This window comes from Oncorhynchus masou, unplaced genomic scaffold (assembly GCF_036934945.1).
Source record: "Oncorhynchus masou masou isolate Uvic2021 unplaced genomic scaffold, UVic_Omas_1.1 unplaced_scaffold_987, whole genome shotgun sequence".
NCBI classification, from domain to species: domain Eukaryota; kingdom Metazoa; phylum Chordata; class Actinopteri; order Salmoniformes; family Salmonidae; genus Oncorhynchus; species Oncorhynchus masou.
The window spans coordinates 1-26967 of record NW_027016388.1 but is presented as its reverse complement, the minus strand read 5'-3'; the positions used below and the strand labels follow the sequence as shown (position 1 = coordinate 26967).

Here is a 26967-nt window from a genome sequence, read left to right as displayed (position 1 = left end):
TGGATTTACAAGATGTTTATCTTTAAAATTGTGTTAAATACTTGAATGTTTGAGGAATTTTAATTATGGGATTTCTGTTGTTTTGAATTTGGCGCCCTGCAATTTCACCGGCTGTTGTCGAGGTGGGACGCTAGCAGACAGGTTAAGCACTTTGTGACAACTACTGATGTAAAAAGGGATTCATAAAATACATTTGGTTAACATTTATATCACACTAACAGACTGCTTTTTCTGATGTTCACACAGGAGACCATGTTGAGACATTCTCAACATCCAGAGAGCAACAGCAGGAAAATCAGAGAGCTAAGAGGTCTCATCACTGCCCACATTGTGAAGAGATTTTCCCATTTCTATCAAAGCTAAAAACACACCAACGTATACACACAGGAGAGAAGCCTTACGTCTGCTCTGACTGTGGAAAATGCTTCAAAACATCAACTCAGCTAAAAGTTCACCGGAGAACACACACAGGAGAGAAGCCTTTCTTCTGCCCTGACTGTGGAACTAGTTTCTCTCAACTTTCCCACTTAAAATCACATGAACGTATACATACAGGGGAGAAGCCATACTCCTGCTCTGACTGTGGAAAATGTTTTAAAACATCAAATGAGCTAAAAGTTCACCAGAGAACACACACAGGAGAGAAGCCTTTCTTCTGCTCTGATTGTGGGGCGAGTTTCTCTCATCTGGGCACCTTAAAAACTCACCAACTTATACACACTGGAGAGAAGCCTTATGTCTGCTCTGACTGTGGAAATCTTTTTAAAACATCAACTGAGCTAAAAGTTCACCAGAAGACTCACACAGGAGAGAAGCCTTACGTCTGCTCTGACTGTGGGAAATGCTTCAAAACATCAACTGAGCTAAAAGTTCATCAGCGAACACACACAGGAGAGAAGCCATATTACTGCTCTGACTGTGGAACTAGTTTCTCTAAATTTTCACACTTAAAAACACATAAACGTATACATACAGGAGAGAAGCCTTTCTTCTGCTCTGACTGTGGGGTGAGTTTCTCTCGTTTGGGCACCTTAAAAATACACCACCGTATACACACAGGAGTGAAGCCTTATTCCTGCTCTGACTGTGGAAAATGTTTTAAAAAATCAAATGAGCTAAACGTTCATCAGAGAACACACACAGGAGAGAAGCCTTTCATCTGCCCTGACTGTGGAACTAGTTTCTCTCAACTTTCCCACTTAAAATCACATGAACGTATACATACAGGGGAGAAGCCATACTCCTGCTCTGACTGTGGAAAATGCTTAACAACATCAACTCATCTAAAAGTTCATCAGAGAACACACACAGGAGAGAAGCCTTATTACTGCTCTGACTGTGGAAAATGTTTTAAAACATCAAATGAGCTAAAGGTTCACCAGAGAACACACACAGGAGAGAAACCTTTCTTCTGCTCTGATTGTGGGGCGAGTTTCTCTCATCTGGGCACCTTAAAAACACACCAACTTATACACACCGGAGAGAAGCCTTACGTCTGCTCTGACTGTGGAAAACGTTTTAAAACATCAACTCAGCTAAAAGTTCACCAGAAGACTCACACAGGAGAGAAGCCTTACGTCTGCTCTGATTGTGGAAAATGCTTCAAAACATCAACTGAGCTAAAAGTTCATCAGAGAACACACACAGGAGAGAAGCCGTATTACTGCTCTGACTGTGGAACTAGTTTCTCTAAATCTTCCCACTTAAAAACACATGAACTTATACATACAGGAGAGAAGCCTTTCTTCTGCTCTGACTGTGGTGTGAGTTTCTCTCGTCTGGGCACCTTAAAAACACACCAACGTATACACACAGGAGAAAAGCCTTACGTCTGCTCTGACTGTGGAAAACGTTTTAAAACATCAACTCAGCTAAAAGTTCATCAGAGAACACACACAGGAGAGAAGCCTTTCTTCTGCCCTGACTGTGGAACTAGTTTCTCTCAACTTTCCCACTTAAAGACACATGAACATATACATACAGGGGAGAAGCCATACTCCTGCTCTGACTGTGGAAAATGTTTTAAAACATAAAATGAGCTAAAGGTTCAACAGAGAACACATATAGGAGAAAAGCCTTACTCCTGTTCTGACTGTGGGGTGAGTTTCTCTCAACTGGATCCCTTAAAAACACCAACATATACGTGCTCTGCTCTGTCTGTGTAAAATGCTTCAAAACAGCAACGGAGCTAATAGTTCATCAGAGAACACACTCATGAGAGAAGCCTGCTTACGTCTTCTCTGACTTTTGGGTGAGTTTCTCTCACCATAGCAATTTAACACACCAATGAAGTCACACAGGAGAGAAGTCTTACTCCTGCTCTGTGGAAGGGTGGGCGTGTAACTCAGACTTCTAGCCAAAGGCTGCTGTGTTTAGAATCTCATCAAGGAGGACTGTAGCATTTTAGCTCATCAGCAACTTTGCAACTTCTTACTACTTTTTACCTATGTCAGCATGTTAACTTAGCATGCAGCTACTAAGCATGTTAGCTAACCTTTCCCCTAAACCCATTTAACTCTACCTTAAACCCCTCACCCCTAACCAAGCTAACGTTAGCAACAACAAATTGGAATTCGTAACATATCATACATATTACAAGTTCATAACATATTGTATGAATAACAATGCGTAAAATAACATACGAATTGTAATTCTTAAGATACGATACATCCTACAAGTCGTATTATACTAAGCAACAATCTAAACGCAACAATTTCAAAGATTTACAGTTTGTATAAGGAAATCAGTCAATTAAAATAAATGAGTCCTTAATCTATGGATTTCACATGACTGGGTAGGGGCTCAGGCATGGGTGGAACTTGGGAGGACATAGCCCCACTTGGGAGCCAGGCCCAGCCAATCAGCATGAGTTTTTCCACACAAAAGGTCTTGATTACAGACATAAATACTACTCAGCCCCCTCCCAGACAATCCTGCAGGTGAAGAGGTCCTGGGCTGCCATGCTTACATGTGATCTGCAGTTGTGAGGCCGGATGGATGTACTGCCAAATTCTCTAAAAGGACGTGAGAGGTGGCTTATGGTAGAGATATAAATATTGAGTTCTCTGGCAACATCTATGGTGGACATTCCTGCAGTCATCATGAGAATTGCATGTTCCCTAAACTTGAGACATCTGTGACATTGTGTTGTGGGGCCTTTTATTGTCCCCAGCACAAGGTAAACCTGTGTAATGATAATGCTGTTTTATCAGCGTCTTGATATGCCACACCTGTCAGGTGGATGGAACATTACTGGATTTTTTTTATTTCAGCTCATGAAACCAACACTTTACATGTTTAGTTTATATTTTAGTTCAGTTTATATTGGTAGTCCAATGTAATCGAACATACTACATGGAGTGGCACGGATGTGTTTTTGTATAATATAATACGTTTTGCTCTGACACCAGGTTGTCCCTCTGCAGTATTCTGTGGGAAGGAGCTAGTATACACTTTTTTTTATTGAACCTCTATTGAACGAGGTAAGTCAGTTAAGAACAAATTCTTATTTACAATGATGGCATAGGAACAGTGGGTTAACTACCTTGTTCAGAGTCAGAACAGATTTTTTTCCTTGTCAGCTCGGGGATTCGATCTAGTAACCTTTTGGTTACTGGCCCAATGCCAAACCACTCGGCAACCTTCCGCCCCTAACATGTATCAGAAAGAGATGATCACTTTTCAACACAAGTTTTTTTTTGGGGGGGTTGTTTTAAAGCTTTATTTAATGTTACACAGTTTATAAAATGAATTCATGTGTTTATTAATTGTCTTTAAAACTAGATGAGTTATTTTAGTTACTGATCATGTATGTATGAATGGTTCTTATGGTTGTATTCAGTTCTTCATATTAGATCTGACAGTATGAATGGTTCTTATGGTTGTATTCAGTTCTTCATATTAGATCTGACAGTATGAATGAATAGTTCTTTATGATCTGACAGTATGAATCAGTTCTTATGGGTATGAGTGCCTGGAGTGTTTTCGTATGACTACAGTCAGGAGTTCTCTCTGACCCTGTGATGTCACCAGCACATTAAGTACATTCATCTTAAGATAGCCAGGTGAGACAACCACATATCACAGTAAACATATTTCTCCTCAATTAGTCAGTGTCACATTATTATTATGATTTGTATTATTATTATTGGTAAATGGTTTTTTGGGGGGTACTTTTTAAAGACTGAGGTGTTTCAGACCATTTCGGGCAGTTGGGCAAAGACTCTGCTTCACTGACAGAGGGATAAAGTGTGAAAAGAATGATCTGTTTGCAAACAATGTAAAAAAAATAACATTTATAATTGAGTTATTAATAAAGCCGCATTCAAAAATGGTCTCTTTCTTGTTTTCTTGTGTAAGGCAGCTCCAAAATGCAGGTCTTTCAGCCTCGCTCATTGTCTACTGTGGAGGTGGGTTAAGCCAGCAGAAAATAGAGCGTTTGTGCCGTGATTGGCTCAGTGTTCTGTCATTCATGTGGACAATACGTCACTACCGAGACTAAAAAACCCCGACCTGGTGAGATATACATGGAGGAGACTTAATCAAGCTCGTCGTCTTGACTACTTTCTTGTCTCTTTCTCTCTTGCATCAAAGGTTAAAAAGTTTTAATAGGAGACAGAATGCGATCGGATCATCATCTAATTAGCCTTCACATAACTCTTATAGATTTTCCACGTGGACGTGGATATTGGCAATTTAATCACAGTTTACTGGAGGACAACTTATTTTTAACTAAGACAAAATAATTTATAACTGATTTTTTTCTAGTATAATATAGGTTCAGGAAATCCCCTTATTGTTTGGTATACCTTTAAATGTGTCACGATCGTCGTATGAAGCAGACCAAAGCGCAGCGTGGTATGTGTTCATGATGATTTTTTAATTAAAGAAAGCACTGGACACCGAATACAAACTATACAAAACAATAAACGAATAACGACCGTGACGCTATAATGAGAACTGTGCTGACACAAGCACTAACATAGACAATCACCCACAAACCACAATGACAAAACATGCTACCTAAATATGGCTCCCAATCAGAGACAATGACTAACACCTGCCTATGATTGAGAACCATATCAGGCCAAACACAGAAACAGACAAACTAGACATCCAACATGGAATGCCCACTCAGATCACACCCTGACCAAACAAAACATAGAAACATACAAAGCAAACTATGGTCAGAGTGTGACAAAATGTACCTTCAGGGGTCTTTCAATTCAATATTCATCAATAATAAAAAAGCAGTTTCTGGCCAAAGAGCCAAGACTAACAAGGGAAATCCATGACCTAATAGTACAGATAGATGGCAATAAAAATGATACTACAGAGATACAAAATAAGTTGGAGGAAAAACAAAAAGAACTTGAGGAACTTATTCAAGAGCAATCTAATGTAATCTATTACAAAAATAAAGCAAACTGGATGGAATATAGAGAAAAATGCACAAAATTCTACCTGAATCTCCAATACAGGAACGCTAACAAAAATTATTTGCAGAAACTCGTTACTGAAGACGGTGTCATTTATGATTTTCTGAATGATATTTTAAAAGAGGAAGATAATTATTTTAGGCAGATGTTCTCTTTTCCATCTCATCCTTTCCCACTGAATGAAGATTATGGTAAGGAATTATTTTCAAATAATACACTGCTCAAAAAAATTAAGGGAACACTTAAACAACACAATGTAACTCCCAAGTCAATCACACTTCTGTGAAATCAAACTGTCCACTTAGGAAGCAACACTGATTGACAATAAATTTCACATGCTGTTGTGCAAATGGAATAGACAACAGGTGGAAATTACAGGCAATTAGCAAGACACCCCCAATAAAGTAGTGGTTCTGCAGGTGATAACCACAGACCACTTCTCAGTTCCTATGCTTCCTGGCTGATGTTTTGGTCACTTTTCAATGCTGGCGGTGCTTTCACTCTAGTGGTAGCATGAGACAGAGTCTACAACCCACACAAGTGGCTCAGGTAGTGCAGCTCATCCAGGATGGCACATCAATGCGAGCTGTGGCAAGGTTTGCTGTGTCTGTCAGCGTAGTGTCCAGAGCATGGAGGTGCTACCAGGAGACAGGCCAGTACATCAAGAGACGTGGAGGAAGCCGTAGGAGGGCAACAACCCAGCAGCAGGACCGCTACCTCCGCCTTTGTGCAAGAAGGAGCAGGAGGAGCACTGCCAGAGCCCTGCAAAATGACCTCCAGCAGGCCACAAATGTGCATGTGTTTGCTCAAACTGTCAGAAAGAGACTCCATGAGGGTAGTATGAGGGCCCGACGTCCACAGGTGGGGGTTGTGCTTACAGCCCAACACCGTACACAACGTTTGGCATTTGCCAGAGAACACCAAGATTGGCAAATTCGCCACTGGTGCCCTGTGCTCTTGACAGATGAATGCAGGTTCACACTGAGCACATGTGACATAGTCTGGAGATGCTGTGGAGAACATCTGCTGCCTGCAACATCCTCCAGCATGAACGGTTTGGTGGTGGGTTAGTCATGGTGTGGGGTGGCATTTCTTTGGGGGGCCGCACAGCCATCCATGTGCTTGCCAGAGGTAGCCTGACTGCCATTAGGTACCGAGATGAGATCCTCAGACCCCTTGTGAGACCATATGCTGGTGCGGTTGGCCCTGGGTTCCTCCTAATGTAAGACAATGCTAGACCTCATGTGGCTGGAGTGTGTCAGCAGTTCCTGTAAGAGGAAGGCATTGATGCTGTGGACTGGCCCGCCCGTTCCCCAGACCTGAATCGAATTGAGCACATCTGGGACATCATGTCTCGCTTTAGTCCAGGTCTGGGAGGAGATCCCTCAGGAGACCATCCGCCACCTCATCAGGAGCATGCCCAGCTGTTGTAGGGAGGACATACAGGCACGTGGAGGCCACACACACTACTGAGCCTCATTTTGACTTGTTTTAAGGACATTACATCAAAGTTGGATCAGCCTGTAGTGTGGTTTTCCACTTTAATTTTGAGTGTGACTCCAAATCCAGACCTCCATGAGTTGATAAATTTGATTTCCATTGATAATTTTTGTGTGATTTTGTTGTCAGCACATTCAACTATGTAAAGAAAAATGTATTTAATTCATTCAGATCTAGGATGTGTTATTTTAGTGTTCCCTTTGTTTCTTTTGAGCAGTGTGTAAAAAAACTGAAAATTAACAAATGTACAGAAAGATCGTTGTGAAGGCCAAATTACAGAGGAATAACTTTTTGAAGCTATTAAATCCTTTCAGTCTGGAAAAAACCCAGGGCTTGATGGCATACCGGTAGATGTATATCAAGTATTTTTTTGATATACTAAAAGCTCCATTGTTAGATTGTTTTAACTACTCCTATAGAAATGGTAGTCTGTCAGGTACTCAGCAGGAAGGTCTGATTTCTCTATTATTAAAACAAGACCCAGATGGCAAATATAAAGACCCAGTCTATCTAAGGTCCCTTACACTTCAATGCTGTGGCAAAAATACTAGCAAAATGCATAGCACTCAGATTTAAAAGGGTTTTACCAGGTATTGTTCATCCTGATCAGACAGTTTTTTTTTACATGGACGATACATTGTAGATAATATACGACAACTACTAGAAATAATAGAACATCATGAAACACATAACAATTCAGGAATGGTATTTATAGCGGATTTTGAAAAGACATTTGATAAATTAAGACTGGATTTTATTTTTAAATGTCTCGAATTTGGTAATTCTCTTAAAAAATAATGTAGAGCAACATCAGGTGTAAAATAGTAAATAATAGCTACTTCTCAGAGATTTTTGAATTGTCAGGAGGAGTTAAACAAGGGTGTCCGCTGTCACCATATCTATTCGTTATGTCCATCGAAATGCTAGCTATTAAAATCAGATCCAATAACAACATGAGAGGATTAGAAAACCAAGGCTTAAAGGTTTAAATGTATTATTATTTTTTTTTTTGCATTGTTGTTTGCTGTTTTCTTCTGTCTTTTCCTTTTGTTTCTTTAGTTCATTCTCTTGGTTGTTGGTGCATTGGGCTGTTCTTGGTAGGGAATGGAATTAATTGTATTTTTTATTTTTTTTTCTTCCTGGGGGGACTGGGGGAGGGGTCTCGAATGGTTGAGGGACAGCTATTGGGGAACTGTGGGGGGGGGGGGATCTTGGAGGGTTTGGGTTCACGTTTTTTGGCCTGGTGGTAGATCGGTCAACATACCCTTGAGCAGGGCATCAACAACGGCTCAGCTGCGAAGTGGTAGGCCACACAAGCTCACAGAATGGGATTGCCAAGTGCTAAAGCGCGTAGCTTGTAAAAATCGTCTGTCCTCGGTTGCAACTACCGAGTTCCAAACTGCCTCTGGAAGCAATGCCAGAACTGTTCATCAGGGGCTTCATGAAATGAGTTTCCATAGCCAAGCAGCCGCACACAAGCTTAAGATCACCATGTGCAATGCCAAGTGTCGGCTGGAATGGTGTAAAGCCTGCCGCCATTGGCGTTCTCTGGAGTGAGCAATCAGGCTTCATCATCTGACAGTCTAATGGATGAATCTGGGTTTGGCGGATCGTTAACTGTCCGAATGCATAGTGCCAACTGTAAAGTTTGGTGGAGGAGGCATAATGGTCTGGAGCTGTTTTTCATGGTTCGGGCCCCTTAGTTCCAGTGAAGGGAAATCTTATTTCTACAACATACAATGACATTCTAGACGATACTGTGGCAACAGTTTGGGGAAGGCCCTTTCCTGTTTCAGAATGACAATGCCACCGTGCACAAAGCGAGGTCCAAACAGAAATATTTTGTTGAGATCGGTGTGGAAGAACTTGACTGGCCTGCACAGAGCCCTGACCTCAATCCCATCGAACACCTTTGGGATGAATGGAATGGCAACTGCGAGTCAGGCCTAATCGCCCAACATCAGTGCCCAACCTCACTAATGCTCTTGTGGCTGAATGGAACGAAGTCCCAATAGCAATGTTCCTATATCTAGTGGAAAGCCTTCCCAGAAGAGTGGAGGCTGTTATAGCAGCAATGTTCCTACATCTAGTGGAAAGCTTTCCCAGAAGAGTGGAGGCTGTTTTAGCAGCAAAGGAAGGACCAACTCCATATTAATGCCTATGATTTTGTAATGAGATGTTGATGAGCAAGTGTCCACATACTTTAGGTAATGTACTGAATTTTACAACGGAGGCATTACAAGGAATCTTGTCAATGAATGTTCCATTCACACAGGCAGCCTATGTTGGGATGTGATTTGGATTATTACTGAAGGAGTGAGGTAGGGATTTTTGTATTTTTTATTTATTGCATTCCCCCCCTTTCCCGCAATGGATATTTAGAAAATTGTATTTGTACCCCTTTTTCGTGGTATCCAATTAGTAGCTAGTCTTTTCCCATCGCTGCAACTCCTGAAAGGTCGAAAGCCTTGCATCCTCCAAAACACAACCCAACCAAGCCGCACTGCTTCTTGATGCAATGCCCGCTTAACCCGGAGTCCAGCCGCACCAATGTGTCAGACGAAACACCGATGGAACAAGAACATCCCTGCCGGCCAAACCCTCCCCTGACCCGGACGACACTGGGCCAATTGTGCACCGCCCCATGGGTCTCCCGGTCGTGGCCGGATGTGACAGAGCCTGGACACAAACCAGGATCTCTATTGGCACAGCCTTAGACCACTGCGCCACTCGGGAGCCCTGATATTTACATGTTTTATTCACTATCGGTGAAGTCTGCCATAAAACATTGAAGGAAAAGAAGAACCAGCACTAAAAGTGCTGTTAGGATATATAAGTTATCCTATACAAGCTTTTGTGCTGAGGTTCCTGGGTGTGAGAAGTGTGCAGAAGGGCATGAGACAAAGGAATGTGTAACATTGGGGAAAGTAGTGGAATGTGTTAATTGTAGGGGTTCCCATGGGGCTGGGGATCAGAAATGACCCCTGCGAGAGACGCAGGTTGAGGTTTCTAGGGTTAGTGTAGTGCAGAAGTTGTCATATGCTGAGGCAGTGAAGAAAGTAGAGGAAGATGGTCAAGGGGGAGGGATTATGAGAGGAGTGGTGTCGGTGATATATTTATCCGTAAGATTGGATTTTTGGCATTTATAGCAATGGTTATCATCAACTGTACTGAAGGGATGGAATGTAGGTCGCAGAAAACTGAGGTGATGGTGGCAGCTGCAGAGAGGTATTTGTGTGTGTGAGACTTGACATCAAAAGAGTTACAGATTGTGTGAAGTGGTGGTGTCCCATCCTTTCAAGATGTTGGCCTGAGGGAAGACTAAATAGATTGAAATAGTGGAATAGGGTGGTGTATTTTAATTTATTTAAATTTGTGAGTGTAGATAGAAGCGTATTTGTTTATTTTTCCAAGGGAAGTATTAATTAACGAGTTGTACTCCAGTCTAGTAGGTGGCGGTAATGCAACATGCATTGGATGCCAACCGCCGTTCAACCTCATAGAAGAAGGAACACCAGAACTGTGCTGTGAAGGCGATAGCTTTTGTATCCGTTTCAAATGCATTACTACAGGTATGTAATAGCACGTTTACACTTTATAATATCGAAAGAACATGTCATAACATGTTAGGTAGCAAATCCGTCAAGGTATTGTCACGTTTGCTGAAGGTTTTATGACGTTATTGTTGTGTCAAACCGAGTGAGTGAAGGGAGTGATAAGTCACATCGTTAGAGACTGGGTTTGTCTGAGTGAATGAATATACATTACTTCGTCAAGATAAATTCATAAAGAATCCATGTATTTGAGATTTCGGAGTTCGTTTTACATGTTATTGTTTTGTTGTGTAATGTGTTTTTTTACGAGCTGATAAAATGGCGGCGGCAACTCTGTCTGAGTCAATGGACTTCAGTCAGGTAGTGAGGGAGCATCAGAGAGACATTTTCACGGTTGCTCTACTGGTTTGAAGCTGAATGTAATGATTATCAGTTTTCTACATGTATACTAATATTCAGACACATTTAGTTGTTTCAATGTTATCTATATTTATTACTATGGTGTGAATGATAAATACAGTTGTTTTTTTGCGAGCGAAATCACATTTTATTGGTCACACGGGCCAAATACAATGTGTAAACTTTGAAACGCTTCCTTCCACTAATACATAGTTAATAAATATAACAACTGGCAGACTCTACAGTGAAACGATTCCTTCCAATAATACATAGTTAATAAATATAACAACTGGCAGACTCTACAGTGAAACGCTTCCTTCCACTAATACATAGTTAATAAATATAACAACTGGCAGACTCTACAGTGAAACGCTTCCTTCCACTAATACATAGTTAATAAATATAACAACTGGCAGACTCTACAGTGAAACGCTTCCTTCCAATAATACATAGTTAATAAATAAAGGGAAATATTTTCTAAATAAAAAAAGTAATAGTAGCACAAGGAGTACCAGTACAGAGTCAATGTGCAGGGTGGTAATACAGGATCAATATACAGGGTGGTAATACAGGATCAATATACAGGGTGGTAATACAGGATCAATATACAGGGTGGTAATACAGGATCAATATACAGGGTGGTAATACAGGATCAATATACAGGGTGGTAATACAGGATCTATGTGCAGGGTGGTAATACAGGATCAATATACAGGGTGGTAATACAGGATCAATATACAGGGTGGTAATACAGGATCAATATACAGGGTGGTAATACAGGATCTATGTGCAGGGTGGTAATACAGGATCAATATACAGGGTGGTAATACAGGATCAATATACAGGGTGGTAATACAGGATCAATATACAGGGTGGTAATACAGGATCAATATACAGGGTGGTAATACAGGATCAATATACAGGGTGGTAATACAGGATCTATGTGCAGGGTGGTAATACAGGATCTATGTGCAGGGTGGTAATACAGGATCAATATACAGGGTGGTAATACAGGATCTATGTGCAGGGTGGTAATACAGGATCAATATACAGGGTGGTAATACAGCTGTTAAACAGCCACCACTAACATTGATCAATATACAGGGTGGTAATGCAGGATCAATATACAGGGTGGTAATGCAGGATCAATATACAGGGTGGTAATACAGGATCAATATACAGGGTGGTAATACAGGATCTATGTGCAGGGTGGTAATACAGGATCAATATACAGGGTGGTAATACAGGATCAATATACAGGGTGGTAATACAGGATCTATGTGCAGGGTGGTAATACAGGATCAATATACAGGGTGGTAATACAGGATCTATGTGCAGGGTGGTAATACAGGATCAATATACAGGGTGGTAATACAGGATCAATATACAGGGTGGTAATACAGGATCAATATACAGGGTGGTAATACAGGATCAATATACAGGGTGGTAATACAGGATCTATGTGCAGGGTGGTAATACAGGATCAATGTACAGACAGAGATCTCTGTCCTCCATCTCTATCTCTGTCTTCTCTCCCTATTGTCGTGGTCATTTCCTGTATTACTAAACATTGAGAGAGCAAACCACACACAAGTCAGAGTTATATTACTAAGTCCATCTTCAATTATATTTGAGCTTCACCACAGCCCTGTGACTCTCAGATCAATTCAGTGTCTATAAATGAATTCTCTGAGAGGGCTTACAAAACAATTCTTAATATCATTTATAGCCAAGACACACCCCTCTCAACTCACATGACGAATAACAGATATTAGGAACATTACAAAGGAAGACTTTTACTGGAGAGAGTAAATAGCCAGAAGGCATTAACTATAACTTATTGTTCAGTTTTCTCTCTTAGACGAGGTTCTACTTCTCATTCTTGGTACTTCATATTACCAAACCATTACCTCATCCAATGGCATATATCAGTTGTCAATATACTCCCATCTGAAATACAACCTCTTCTGGACAAGCTCACAGAGAGTAGTGAGCCTCTAGGTCATATACTAAGTCAAGATAAGTTTCGACAGGGGACATACAATAGTTCCAGACACTGCCATACTCCTCCTCCCAATATGGGAAAAGTAGGGAGTGACTGGTGTACAGACATTGTGGAGCCCTTCACATGGTTTAACAGATACCCTCACATATGAAGACAATCCTGACCTCTCCTCTCTGGGCCCCAAGTGACTTTCCCTTGGAGAAAGAGAGGAAAATGCAACTGCCAACAGTATTATCCAAAAGAAGACATTCTAATGACAAATATCTCACATAAGCATTATTATGTAAATAAAACATCTTATTTATCAATGTTACCTAACTAATTGTGATTCTGCTACGACACTATCTCTGTCCTCCATCCCTCTCCGTTGGACGGTAGATGGGGACGGCCAAATTAACGCTATATAATACAGTGAATATTATTCAGGAAAATAGTACATAGTGCTGCCTAAAACATACTGTAACCTTGAACTAAATGGTTTTTGAGTCATTTATTTTAATCTAGGGAATCTACTATAGATGAAGGGCACTTATGTTGTGCAATTTTTAAGTGTGCACTTTGTCTAATGTGAATTAATGTTTTGTTGTCAGTGATTAGTTACCTGATAAATGGAAATGAGAGAAATTAACAAGAAAACATGATAATATATTTTGTTATAATAAAGAAGTTATAATTTGTAAGTCGCTCTGGATAAGAGCGTCTGCTAAATGACTTAAATGTAAATGTAAATAATAGCTTTTTGTGTCCGTTTCTCATTATATCTACAGGACGACTTGAATTAAGTCTGAGGCCGGTAACATCAACAATGAGGACAAACCCAGCCTGTCTCTCTCCATCTACACTGAGGCCAAACCTACAGCCACTGGGTCCTGATTGTGACAGTGGAGCCCAGTTTGCACTGCAGGATCCAGAGATGGCATCAGTGAAGCTGGAAGACTGCAGTCAAACACTGGAGTTGAATGTCAACATTAAAGATGAAGAAGAGGAGGTGAAGATTGGGAAATCTGTTTATGATGGTAAGAGCAGGTTCTATCTAACTAAGTTTGGGTTGTTTATTCCAACTTCCCACTGTGTATGAAAAGTTGGCGTAGAACTATTTCAATGAGAAGGTCGATGTTATTTCATGCTACAAGGATGTTATTTCATGTGTTTTATTCACTGGGCTGTCTGGAGTGTTCAGAGACTAAAGAAGTGAAGTAGTCAAGTTCTATGATTATGGCTGTGTAGTGACTAACTCTTGTGATAGTGAGTGGAGGATGACATGGCTGTGTAGTGACTAACTCTTGTGATAGTGAGTGGAGGATGACATGGCTGTGTAGTGACTAACTCTTGTGATAGTGAGTGGAGGATGATATGGCTCATAATTGTCACGACTTTTACCCAGTTTTAGAATAGTTGTATTCCCCTTTTGTATTGTACACCCTTCTGATATGAATACTTATGTCACCCGGTACAGCCAGGAGAGGACTGGCCACCCCTCAGAGCCTGGTTCCTCTTTAGGTTCTGAGGTTCCTACCATTCTAGCAAGTTTTTCGTGACCACTGTGCTTCTCGATCTGCATAGGTTGCTCTTTGGTGTTTTAGGCTGGGTTTCTGTGGAACACTTGGACAAACTGCTGATGTAAGAAGGGCTTCCTAATATACATTTGATTGACATGTATATCACACCAACTGACTGGTTCTTCTGATGTTGTTCACACAGGAGACCATGTTGAGACATTCCCTGCATCCAGACAACAACAGCAGGAAGATCACAGAGCTAAGAGGTCTCACCACTGCCCACATTGTGTGGAGATTTTTCCATTTCTATCAAAGCTAAAAGTACACCTAAAAATACACACAGGAGAGAAGCCTTACTCCTGCTCTGACTGTGGGGTGAGTTTCTCTCGACTGGATACCTTAAAAACACACCAACGTATACATACAGGAGAGAAGCCTTATTCCTGCTCTGACTGTGGGGAGAGATTCTCTCAAATGAGCAGCTTAAAAGCACACAAACAAGTACATACTGGAGAGAAGCCTTACTCCTGCTCTGATTGTGGGAAGTGTTTCTCCCGATCGGATACCTTGAAATCACATGAACGTATACATACAGGAGAGAAGCCTTACTCCTGCTCTGACTGTGGAAAAAGTTTCTCCCGATTGGATAACTTAAAATCACATGAACGTGTACATACAGGAGAGAAGCCATATTCCTGCTCTGACTGTGTAAAATGCTTTAAAACATCAACTGAGCTAAAAGTACATCAGAGAACACACACAGGAGAGAGGCGTTACTACTGCTCTGACTGTGCAAAATGTTTTAAAACATCAACTGAGCTAAAACTTCATCAGAGAACACATACAGGAGAGAAGCCTTACTTCTGCTCTGAATGTGGAAAGAGTTTCTCCAGATTGGATACCTTAAAAACACATGAACGTATACATACAGGAGAAAACCCTTACTCCTGCTCTGACTGTGTAAAATGCTTCAAAACATCAACTGAGCTCAAAGTTCATCAGAAAACACACACAGGAGAGAAGCCTTATTACTGCTCAGTCTGTGGAAAATGTTTTAAAACATCAAATGAGCTAAAAGTTCACCAGAGAACACACACTGGAGAGAAGCCTTACGTCTGCTCTGGCTGTGGCAAAAGTTTCTCCCACCAGAGCAACTTAAAAACACACCAACGTATACATTAAGGAGAAAAGCCTCATCAGTTCTCTGACCAGCTAAGAATAAAGTCACTCCATCACTTAATTCTCATCTCATAAAATAAGTTGTAACGTTGAATTGGATCAAATGAAGAAAGCGGAGAACACTGTAATCCTATTGGTTCTCACTGTGAGAGAACTCTGCAGAGGAAAGGGAGCGTTCTAGATTTTAGCCTCTCTTTACTTTACCAATCAGTGTGCACCTTGTCAGTTTTAGTGTGTTTTGTTTTGTTAGCTTCTACTGTAAAGATTTGCACTTGGTGTTGAATACCCTCTGTTATTCTTCGCATTTTGAAATAAAACAGTCTGCCAATTGACTGGGAGGTACTGCTTCCCTCTCAGTCTGTTAGCTTAGCTTAGCATGCAACTACTAAGCATGTTAGCTAACCTTTCCCCTAAACCCATTTAACTCTACCTTAAACCCCTCACCCCTAACCAAGCTAACGTCAGCAACAACAAATTGGAATTCGTAACATATCATACATATTACAAGTTCGTAACATGTTGTATGAATAGCAATGCGTAAAATAACATACGAATTGTAATTCTTAAGATACGATACATCCTACAAGTCGTATTATACTGAACAACAATCTAAACGTAACAAGTTCAAAGATTTAGTTTGTATAAGGAAATCAGTCAATTAAAATAAATTAGGCCCTAATCTATGGATATTATATGACTGGGCAGAGGCTCAGCCATGGGTGGGACTTGGGAGGGCATAGCCCCACTTGGGAGCCAGGCCCAGCCAATCAAAATGAGTTTCTCCCCACAAAAGGTCTTTATTACAGACAGAAATACTACTCAGCCCCCCTCAGACAATCCTGCAGGTGAAGAGGTCCTGGGCTGCCGTGGTTACATGTGATCTGCAGTTGTGAGGCCGGTTGGATGTACTGCCAAATTCTCTAAAAGGACATTAGAGGTGTCTTATGGTAGAGATATAAATATTGAGCTCTCTGGCAACAGCTCTGGTGGACATTCCTGCAGTCATCATGAGAAATGCACATTCCCTGAACTTGAGACATCTGTGACATTGTGTTGTGTGCCATTTTATTATCCCCAACACAAGGTACACCTGTGTAATGATCATGCTGTTTTATCAGCTTCTTGATAATCTATACCTGACAGGTGTGGAATATCTTGACAAAGGCTAAAATGCTCACTAACAGGGACATAAACAATTTTGTGGAAAGTAACATACTAAATGGAGTGGCACGGTTGTTTTTGTAACATAAAATAAATTTTGCTCTGAGACCAGGTTGTCCCTCGGAAGGAGTTAGTAGACACTTAAAAAAAATGTTTTAACCTTTATTGAACTAGGCAAGTCAGTTAAGAACAAATTCTTATTTACAATAATGGCCTAGGAACAGTGGATTAACTGCCTTGTTCAGAGGCAGAACAACAGATTTACCATGTCAGCTCAGGGATTCAATCAAGCAACCTTTTGTTTACTGACCCAACGCTCTAACCACTAGGTTACCTTCCACCCCTAACATGTATCAGATAGAGATTATCACTTTTCACCACTAGTTTGGGGGGGATTAGTTTACAACTTTATTTAATGATACACAGTTTATGAAATGAATACATGTGTTTATTAATTGTCTTTAAAACTAGATTAGTTATTTTAGTTACTGATCATGAATGTGTTTTGATAACTGCATTGAAGCAAACTTTATTGATCTGCCAAATGAGAAATAAAGTTACATGAATATGTAATGGTCAACCTCTTCTTCTCTTTAGTATTCAGTTCTTCATATTAGATCTGACAGTATGAATGGTTCTTATGGTTGTATTCAGTTCTTCATATTAGATCTGACAGTATGAATGGTTCTTATGGGCTGAGTGCCTGGAGTGTTTTTGTATGACTACAGTCAGGAGTTCTCTCTGACCCTGTGATGTCACCAGCACATTAAGAACATTCATCTTAAGATAGCCAGGTGAGACAACCACATATCACAGTGAATACATTTCTCCTCAATTAGTCAGTGTAAGTAGGACAAATGTCACATTATTAATATTACTTGTATTTTTTTTGGGGGGGGGGATACTCTTTAAAGACGTAGGATTTCAGACCTTTTCGGGCAGATGGGCCGGGACTCTGCTGTTGTTATTAAAGCCGCATACAGACATGGTCTCTCTTTTTGTTTTCTTGAGTAAAGCAGCTCCAAAATGCAGGTCTTTCAGCCGAGCTCAGTGCTTTCTGTGGAGGTGGGGCAATCCTGCAGAAAATACGGACATTTGCGCCGTGATTGACTCAGTGTCCTGTCATTCATGGGGACAAGACGTCACTGCCAAGTCTAAGGGTAGAACTTGAAAATTCAAGCCCCTTGGGTGCTGCCATAGAGTTATATTATAAGTGCCCATCCAAGAAAGCTCAAGGTCATTGTCCACAGATAAAATTACATAAAATCATGTGATATATACAGTTGCTTTGATTGGACTGATTATGTCAACATCATACTTTCAAAATCTGAGCTAGCAGTCATCATCATGAATCAAGTCGACAGTCTACTGGCAAATCCTTTTTAATCTTTGTCATATGAAGAGAAATAATGAGAAATTATAGATAAAATGTTTCGGTGCTCATCGGCCATTGGACATTAACATCAAGTTGCAAATTCAACAATGAGTGGTTTGGAAGGAATCAGTGGCTAACTGAAAGCATTGCAAATCAATCATTAGCCTGATATTCAGTGGATTGGCTGTGTGGTCCCAAGTCTAAGATTAAGGGGCTCTTTTCCTAGTTTAAAATTGTAAACATTCACCATTGGCCGTGCTGTCAATGAAGCTTGATTTGTGCCGCACTCAAAACAACTTAGCTCGGTACTGCAAAATCTGACTTTGAGTGAGTTCAAAACAACTGGGAACTCGGGCAAAAACAAGCTACGACTGGGAAAATACATTTTGAACTTTCATCCAACTCGGTGTTGTAAATTGGGAACTTGGACCTCTTTCTACAGCTACAACCTGACGATCACTGACATCATCATGATTCCATTTTTTTCCCCCTTCGAGTTCCCAGTTGTCGCTAAAGCACCATAAATCCAGAGAATGACAGACTTTGATGAAGTTTGATGACAAAATATTCCCACGAAGGACCGCCGCGCCACCTTCCTGTTCAAGTGAGCACAACACAACAAGGTGAGTCCAAAAATGTCTTGTCTGCTGCTGCATAAATTATGTAATATACCAGGGAGATGTGTATACTGTAGCTAAGAAAGTAATACCAAGTGTATGTTGTGTAGTAAGATGTCAGTAGCCCATGTGCCTCACCCTAATAATTTGGTCTTGTTTCACCTCTTAATTTTGCCTACTGTTCTGGCTTGGTGGTTCACATGTAACCTATTACCTGTTTTTGAGAAATGTAATCATTGAATATTGTAAGAATTTTCATTGTCTGCATATATGCCCCTTTATTTATCCTACGGTTCTGATTTGGCGTACAAGGAGAACACTGTAAGAACGGCCCATGTTCTGAATTCTGTTGCTGTACATTTCAAGTGCTGAACAAATAGTTATATTGACTACGTCCGTCCTTGCTCGCTCATTAATGTCTTTATCAAAATTACAGATGCCCTCTTCTCCGCTTGTCGTCCCCTTATGCCATAGTTTGTATATATCAATTGTCAGTAGAAACCACATTTGTTTAAGTAAGTCAGCCATGTTATTTTAAAAGGCAGTAAATGAGGCCAAATGAACTGTTTTGATGACAGACAAGGCTCCGCTGATAGCCAGGTGTAGCAGTGGTAAGTTGTTGGGACTATGGTGTTGGGTCCTAACAGTTTGTGGGCACCGTTATTGTGCAATTAATGTATTGTTTAGGGGCTTTGCTGGCATGCATCCCACTTTAAATATTGTATTTATTTATTTATTTAACTAGGCAAGTCAGTTAAGAACAAATTCTTATGAAGGCCTACCCCGGCCAAACCTGGACGATGCTGGGCCAATTGTGCACTTCCCTATGGGACTCCCAATCATGGCCGGATGTGATTCAGTCTGGCTTCGGACCAGGGACTGTAGTGATGCCTCTTGCACTGAGATGCAGTGCCTTAGACCGCTGCGCCACTCGGGAGCCCTTAAAAGGTTTACGCCCAACGTGGTGTAGGAGTTGGATGGCACAAGCTGGGAGCCCAGCCAACAGCGATTTGATGCACTTGAGCTGAATTTTGAGTGTCAGAGCAAAGGGTCTGAATACTTATGCAAATAAGGTATTAATTTTTATAAATTTGCTAAAATGTATAAAAACCTTTTTTCTCTATGTCATTATGGGGTATCGTGTCTATTGATGAGGAGTAAAAAATGCTTTTAATTAATTTTTGTATAAGCCTGTAATGTAACAAAATATGGAAAAAGTCAAGGGGTCTTGTATAATGCACTGTGTATGCTTCAAACTACAAATTTAAGGATCTGAAGTGGTGGAAACAATGGGATAATGGAACTGCATGTCCAATGGTTCTCTGTATTAGCATTACCCACATCAAGAGCGTTGACAGACTGTCAGTTCGTATCGCTCTCGGAGCGTTCAGAGCCACACTGGACGCTCTGGCGGAGGAGGAGGGTTGATTCAAGCTTTCTGACCTCACAACGGCAGTCAAGCATCCAAGATAACTGGTTAACATTGGCGAGCTTGCGAGCTACTTCCAGTACAAATCAGAGAACTCTGACCATTTTACTCGCCTAAGCAGAGCTGGTTAGGCTGTGTTCATGTTATCCAGAACATTGGTGACTTTTAACTGTGCTTCAGGCAAAAATTTAATTACGCTTTTTTTGCCGACGTTTAAAAACACCGGCCGTATTCAAGGGGTGTTGAGCGTTCGTTTTTCATCAATTATTCTGCCCTCTGGCACTCAGACCAGAGTCGTCTGAAATCGGAGTATATAGCCAGAGCGAATTTAGGAACGCAGGCTATGTCTGAGTGTTGGAGTGTGCCCCTTACAGGTTAGGATAATTAAAGTGGCAGGTTAGATTAATTACCGTGGCAGGTTAGGAGGCTGAGGTTAAGGTTAGGAAAATGGTTTGGGTGAGCTACAATGTAACAGATGTCAACAACTGTTGTCCCAACGCAAAAGAAACGGCCACGGACCAATGGGGAACATCAATTGGTGTAAACGAGATCCGTGAAACACCCGATACCAGAGAACGCCCCCAATTGCGGTCTGCAATTACACCTTTTTCGGATCAAGGGGCCACGCTTCCAGTCTGTAAGCATGCTTTCCACTGTGCTCAGAGGGCATTTTCAGTACTGCAGTTCAGCTGAAGCACGGCCCAATTCCCATTGACGGACCCATTGCGAAGTCACGTTTTTTTTAAACAAGTCAATTTACTCATCAAGTCTATAAACAAAACATCCATTGAATTATTCAAGTGATTGCCGTAGTCAGATTTTTTCCCATCACTCACAGCCAAGGTTAACCATTTTAGATTCATGCTGTGAGGTGGGTGAGTTTATGCCACATGCAGATGCTGAAGGGAAAACACACCTCTTGACCTGCTGTGCATAATTTAGGTTATTAAGGTGCAGCCTCGTCTCATAGACTAGGTGTAACATAGTAAATATAAATCCGAGACTCAAAAAACAGTATTATGGTTACAAAAGACAGATGGTTACTTAATAAATGGAATTTGGTGGTGCTGTACTGTAACAGAGATCTGAGCCAGTTGAAAGTATTGACGCCAGGGATATATTGTTGGTGACTGTGTGCTCCTGAAGTGCTGTGGCCCTGTGTGCTCCTTCATTAGTTTTGTGTTTTTTATTCATTTATTTCTGGTACCCTCCTACCTGAGAGGCATGAGGCCTGTGTGGCATTACAATGTTAAAATCATCCCAGTGTGGAGATGAAACACCTGTGTTCTGCAAAGCCACATGCTCTGTCCTCTCTGCTCTACCTAGGTGTTTTAATGTTGGTAATACTAATACAGAGATAACCATTGGACATGCATTTAACATTATGCCATTGTGTTTACCACTTCAGATCCTTAAATTGTAGTTTAAAGCATATACAGGGCATTATACAAGACCCCTTGACTTTTTCCACATATTGTTACGTTTCAGGCTTATACAAAAATGGATTAACTGCATTTTTTACCCCTCATCAATATACACAATAATGACAAAGCGAAAAAAGGTTTTTATAAATTTGTCAATTTATAAAAAAGAATACCTTATTTGCATAAATATTCAGACTCTTTCCTCTGAGACTCAAAATTCAGCTCAAGTGCATCCTATTTCCATTGATCATCCTTGAGATGTTTCTACAATTTGATTGGGGTCCACCTGTGGTAAATTTAAATGTATGTACATGATTGGAAAAGGATCACACCTGTCTATATAAGGTCCCACAGTTGACAGTGCAAGTCAGAGCAAAAACCAAGCAATGAGGTCGTAGAAATTTTCCGTGGAGCTTCGAGGAAGGTTTGTGGTGAGGCACAGATCTGGGGAAGAGTACCAAAAAATTACTCAACTCTCTGTTAGCTGGGCTCCCTGCCCTACATTGGGCGCAAACCTTTTCAGGGCTCCCAAGTGGCGCAGCGGTCTAAGGGACCTCATTGTCATTGCAAGAGACATCACTACAGTCCCTGGTTCGAATCCAAGCTGAATCATTTACTGCCTTTTAAAATAACATGCCTGACTTACTTAAACAAATGTGGTTTCTACTGACAATTGATATTTACAAACTATGGCATAAGGGGACGACAAGAGGCAATCCATAATTTTAAGACATTAATGAGTGAGCAAGGACGGACGTAGTCCAGAACATGGGCCGTTCTTACAGTGTTCTCCCTGTACGCCAAGTCAGAACCGTAGGATAAATAAAGGGGCATATATGCAGACAATGAAAATTATTACAATATTCAATGATTACATTTCTCAAAAACAGGTTATAGGCTACATGTGAACCACCAAGTCAGAACAGTAGGCAAAATTAAGATGTGAAACGAGATAAAATAATTAGGGTGAGGCACATGGGCTACTAACATCTTACAACACAACATACACTTAGTATTACTTTCTTAGCTACAGAATACACATCTCCCTGGCATATTACATAATTTATGCAGCAGCATACAAGACATTTTTGGACTCACCTTGTTGTGCTGTGCTCACTTGAACAGGAAGGTGGCGCGGCAGTAATTTGTGGGCATATTTTGTCATCAAACTTCGTCAACAAATTATGTCATTCTCTGGATTTATGGTGCTTTCAAGACAACTGGGAACTCGAAGAAGAAAAAAAAGGAATCATGATGACGTCAGTGATCTTCAGGTCGAAGCTGTAGAAAGAGGCACAAGTTCCCAATTTACAATTCCGAGTTGGATGAAAGTTCAAAACATATTTTCTCAGTAGTAGCTTGTTTTTCCCCAAGTTCCCAGTTGTTTTGAACTCACACAAGTCAGATTTTGCAGTACCGAGTTAAGTTGATTTGAGCGTGGCACAAATCAAGCTCCATTGACAGCATGGCCAATGTTGAATGTTTACAGTTTTAAACTAGGAAAAGAGCCCCTTAATCTTAGACTTGAGACCACACAGCCACTCCACGAATAGCAGGCTAATGATTGCTTTGCAATGCTTGCAGTTAGCCACTGATTCCTTCCAAACCACTCATTGTTGAATTTGCAATTTGTTGTATGATGTTTATGTCCAATGGCTGATGAGCACCGATACATTTTACATTTTATCTATAATTTCTCATTATTTCTCTTCATATGACAAAGATTAAAAATTTGATGATTTTTTGTCAGTAGATTGTGGACTTGATTCATGATGATGACTGCTAGCGATCAGATGTTGAAAGCTACCTGCATTTTGTTGACATGATCAAACAGATCCTTTATTAAGAACACTGTTTTAATTTATTTCGTTATAACTGTGGGGCTCAAAACAGGTGGCTCACCTGCCCTGAATGATGGGTCTCCACGGAACTTATCTAGAACACTGCAGTCCATCTGGGTGTTTAACCTTCCCAAGATCCCCCATGTCACCCTGCTCCTCCTGGGTGTACATTCCACTGGCTTCCAGTCGAAGTTCACATCCACTACAAGACAATGGTGTTTACTTACGGTGCAGCAAGAGGAACTGCCCCATCTCTACTTTCAGGCTCAAACCCTGTATCCCAACCCTACAGGAGGTCAAGCACTCAGTTCTGCCACCTCTGGTCTCATGGCCGTCCCACTGCAACAGGAGGTCAAGCTCCCTCTCAGCCCAGTCAAAGCACTCTAATTGAGGAGAAATGTATTTCTGTTCTACTGTCAGATCTAATATGAAGAACTGAAGACAACCATAAGAACCATTCATACTGTCAGATCTAATATGAAGAACTGAATACTAAAGAGAAGAAGAGGTTGACCAGTACATATTCATGTAACTTTATTTTTCATTGGCAGATCAATAAAGTTTGCTTCAATGCAGTTATCCAAACACATTCATGATCAGTAACTAAAATAACTCATCTAGTTTGAAAGACAATTAATAAACACATGGATTCATTTCATAAGCTGTGTATCATTAAATAAAGTTGTAAAATAATCCCCCCAAACTAATGGGGAAAAGTGATCATCACACCATCTCTATCTGGTTCATGTTAGGCGTGGAAGTTAGCCTCGTGGTTGGAGCGTTGGGCAAGTAACCAAAAGGTTGCTAGATCGAATCCCTGAGCTGACAAGGTAAAAATCTGTCGTTCTGCCTCTGAACAAGGCAGTTAACCCACTGTTCCTAGGCCATCATTGTAATTAAGAATTTGTCCTTAACTGACTTGCCTAGTTAAATAAAAAATGTAAAAAGTATGAACTAGCTCCTTCCCACAGAATACTGCAGAGGGACAACCTGGTCTCAGAGCAAAACGTATTATATGTTACAAAAACATCCATGCCACTCCATTAAGTAAGTTACATGACATTGGCCTACCAATATAAACTGAACTAAAATATAAACGAAACATGTGAAGTGTTGGTTTCATGAGCTGAAATAAAAACTTCCAGAGATGTTCCATAGGCACACAAATCTTATTTCTCTCAAATGTTGTGCACAAATTAGTTAATATCCCTGTTAGTGAGCATTTAAGCCTAAATAAAGGCCACACTACGTCACAGATGTCTCAAGTTTAGGGAATGTGCAATTCTCATGATGACTGCAGGAACGTCCACCAGAGCTGCCACCTCTAACGTCCTTTTAGAGAATTTGGCAGTACATCCAACCGGCCTCACAACTGCAGATCACATGTAACCACGGCAGCCCAGGACCTCTTCACCTGCAGGATTGTCTGGGGGGGCTGAGTAGTATTTCTGTCTGTAATAAAAACCTTGTGTGTGGAAAAACTCATTCTGACTGGCTGGGCCTGGCTCTCAAGTGGGCCACCCATGGCTGAGCCCCTGCCCAGTCATGTGATATCCATAGATTAGGGCCTCATTTATTTAAAATGACTGATTTCCTTATACGAACCATACATCTTTGAACTTGTTACGTTTGGATTGTTGTTCAGTATAATACGACTTGCAGGACGTATCGTATGTTAAGAATTACAATTTGTATGTTATTTTACGCATTTCTATTCATACAACATGTTACGAACTTGTAATATGTATGATATGTTGAATTCCAATTTGTTGTTGCTAATTAGCTAGGTTAGGGGTGAGGGTTTAAGGTAAAGTTAAATGGGTTTAGGAGAAAGGTTAGCTGACATGCTTAGTAGTTGCATGCTAAGCTAACATGCTAACAAAGTAAAAATAGTAAGTAGTTGCAAAGTTGCTAATTAGCTGAAATGCTCAAGTCCTCCTTGATGAGATTCAAACAAGCAGCCTTTGGCTAGATGTTTGACTTGGGTCTAGCCTTTTGAGAGAAACTCACTCAAAAGTCAGAGCAGACGTAAGCAGGCTTCTCTCATGAGTGTGTTCTCTGATGAACTTTTAGCTCAGTTGCTGTTTTGAAGCATTTTACACAGGCAGAGCAGGTTTCTCTCCATGTATACGTTTATGTTTTTAAGGTATACAGTCGAGAGAAACTTAAACCACAGTCAGAACAGGACTAAGCCTTCTCTCCTGTGTGTATTCTCTGATGAACTTTAGATGAGTTAATTTTGTGAAGCATTTTCCACAGTCAGAGCAGGAGTATGGCTTCTCCCCTGTATGTATACGTTCATGTGATTTTAAGTGGAAAGCTGAGAGAAACTAGTTCCACAGTCAGGGCAGAAGAAAGGCTTCTCTCCTGTGTGTGTTGTCTGATGAACTTTTAGCTCATTTGATGTTTTAAAACGTTTTCCACAGTCAGAGCAGGAATAAGGCTTCGCTCCTGTGTGTATACGTTGGTGTGTTTTTAAGGTGCCCAGCTGAGAGAAACTCGCCCCACAGTCAGAGCAGAAGAAAGGCTTCTCTCCTGTATGTATACGTTTATGTGATTGTAAATGGTAAAGTCGAGAGAAACGAGTTCCACAGTTAGAGCAGACGTAAGGCTTCTCTCCTGTGTGTGTTCTCTGGTGAACTTTTAGCTCATTTGATGTTTTAAAACGTTTTCCACAGTCAGAGCAGGAGTATGGCTTCTCCCTGTGTGTGTTCTCTGATGAACTTTTAGATGAGTTGATGTTTTGAAGCATTTTCCACAGTCAGAGCAGACGTAAGGCTTCTCTCCTGTATGTATACGTTCATGTGTTTTTAAGATGGAAAATTTAGAGAAACTAGTTCCACACTCAGAGCAGTAATACGGCTTGTCTCCTGTGTGTGTTCTCTGATGAACTTTTAGCTCAGTTGAGGTTTTGAAGCATTTTCCACAGTCAGAGCAGAAGTAAGGCTTCTCACCAGTATGTATAAGTTGGTGTGTTTTTAAGGTGCCCAGCTGAGAGAAACTCGCCCCACAGTAAGAGCAGACGAAAGGCTTCTCTCCTGTGTGTATAAGTTGGTGTATTTTTAAGGTGCCCAGCTGAGAGAAACTCGCCCCACAGTCAGAGCAAATGTAAGGTTTCTCTCCTGTGTGTGTTCTCTGGTGAACTTTTAGATATGTTGATGTTGTGAAGCATTTTCCACAGTCAGAGCAGACGTAAGACTTCTCTCCTGTGTGTGTTCTCTGGTGAACTTTTAGATATGTTGATGTTTTAAAACATTTTCCACAGTCAGAGCAGGAATAAGTCTTCGCTCCTGTGTGTATACGTTGGTGTGTTTTTAAGGAGCCCAGCTGAGAGAAACTCGACCCACAGTCAGAGCAAAGAAAGGCTTCTCTCCTGTATGTATACGTTCATGTGATTTTAAGTGGGAAAGCTGAGAGAAACTAGTTCCACAGTCAGGGCAGAAGAAAGGCTTCTCTCCTGTGTGTGTTTTCTGATGAACTTTTAGCTCATTTGATGTTTTAAAACATTTTCCACAGTCAGAGCAGGAATAAGGCTTCACTCCTGTG

The 26967-nt window shown here is 40.8% G+C and overlaps 3 protein-coding genes across 3 annotated transcripts in view; 2 read left to right on the top strand and 1 right to left on the bottom strand.

Annotated features, from left to right (window-relative positions):
• Positions 1-3915, top strand: part of LOC135538591 (oocyte zinc finger protein XlCOF6-like) — a 34221-nt gene extending 30306 nt beyond the window's left edge. Inside the window, exon 3 of the mRNA XM_064964483.1 lies at positions 247-3915. Coding sequence (XP_064820555.1) covers positions 247-2033 — 1787 coding nt within the window. The 3' untranslated portion in view covers positions 2034-3915. The remainder of the gene's footprint in view (positions 1-246) is intronic.
• Positions 3916-10434: 6519 nt separating this feature from the next.
• On the top strand, positions 10435-17534 carry LOC135538596 (zinc finger protein 501-like). Its single transcript, XM_064964491.1, has 3 exons — positions 10435-10510; positions 13664-13912; positions 14598-17534. The coding sequence occupies exons 2-3, from the start codon at positions 13702-13704 to the stop codon at positions 15575-15577; spliced, it is 1191 nt and encodes a 396-aa protein (XP_064820563.1). The 5' UTR covers positions 10435-10510; positions 13664-13701; the 3' UTR covers positions 15578-17534.
• On the bottom strand, positions 16404-26794 carry LOC135538583 (gastrula zinc finger protein XlCGF17.1-like; the record flags this gene model as incomplete). The annotated part of the gene is made up of 2 exons (XM_064964471.1): positions 16404-16494; positions 26129-26794. Coding segments are annotated over 2 exons (757 nt in total), but the record flags the coding sequence as incomplete, so codon positions are not given.
• Between the last annotated feature and the right edge of the window lie 173 nt (positions 26795-26967).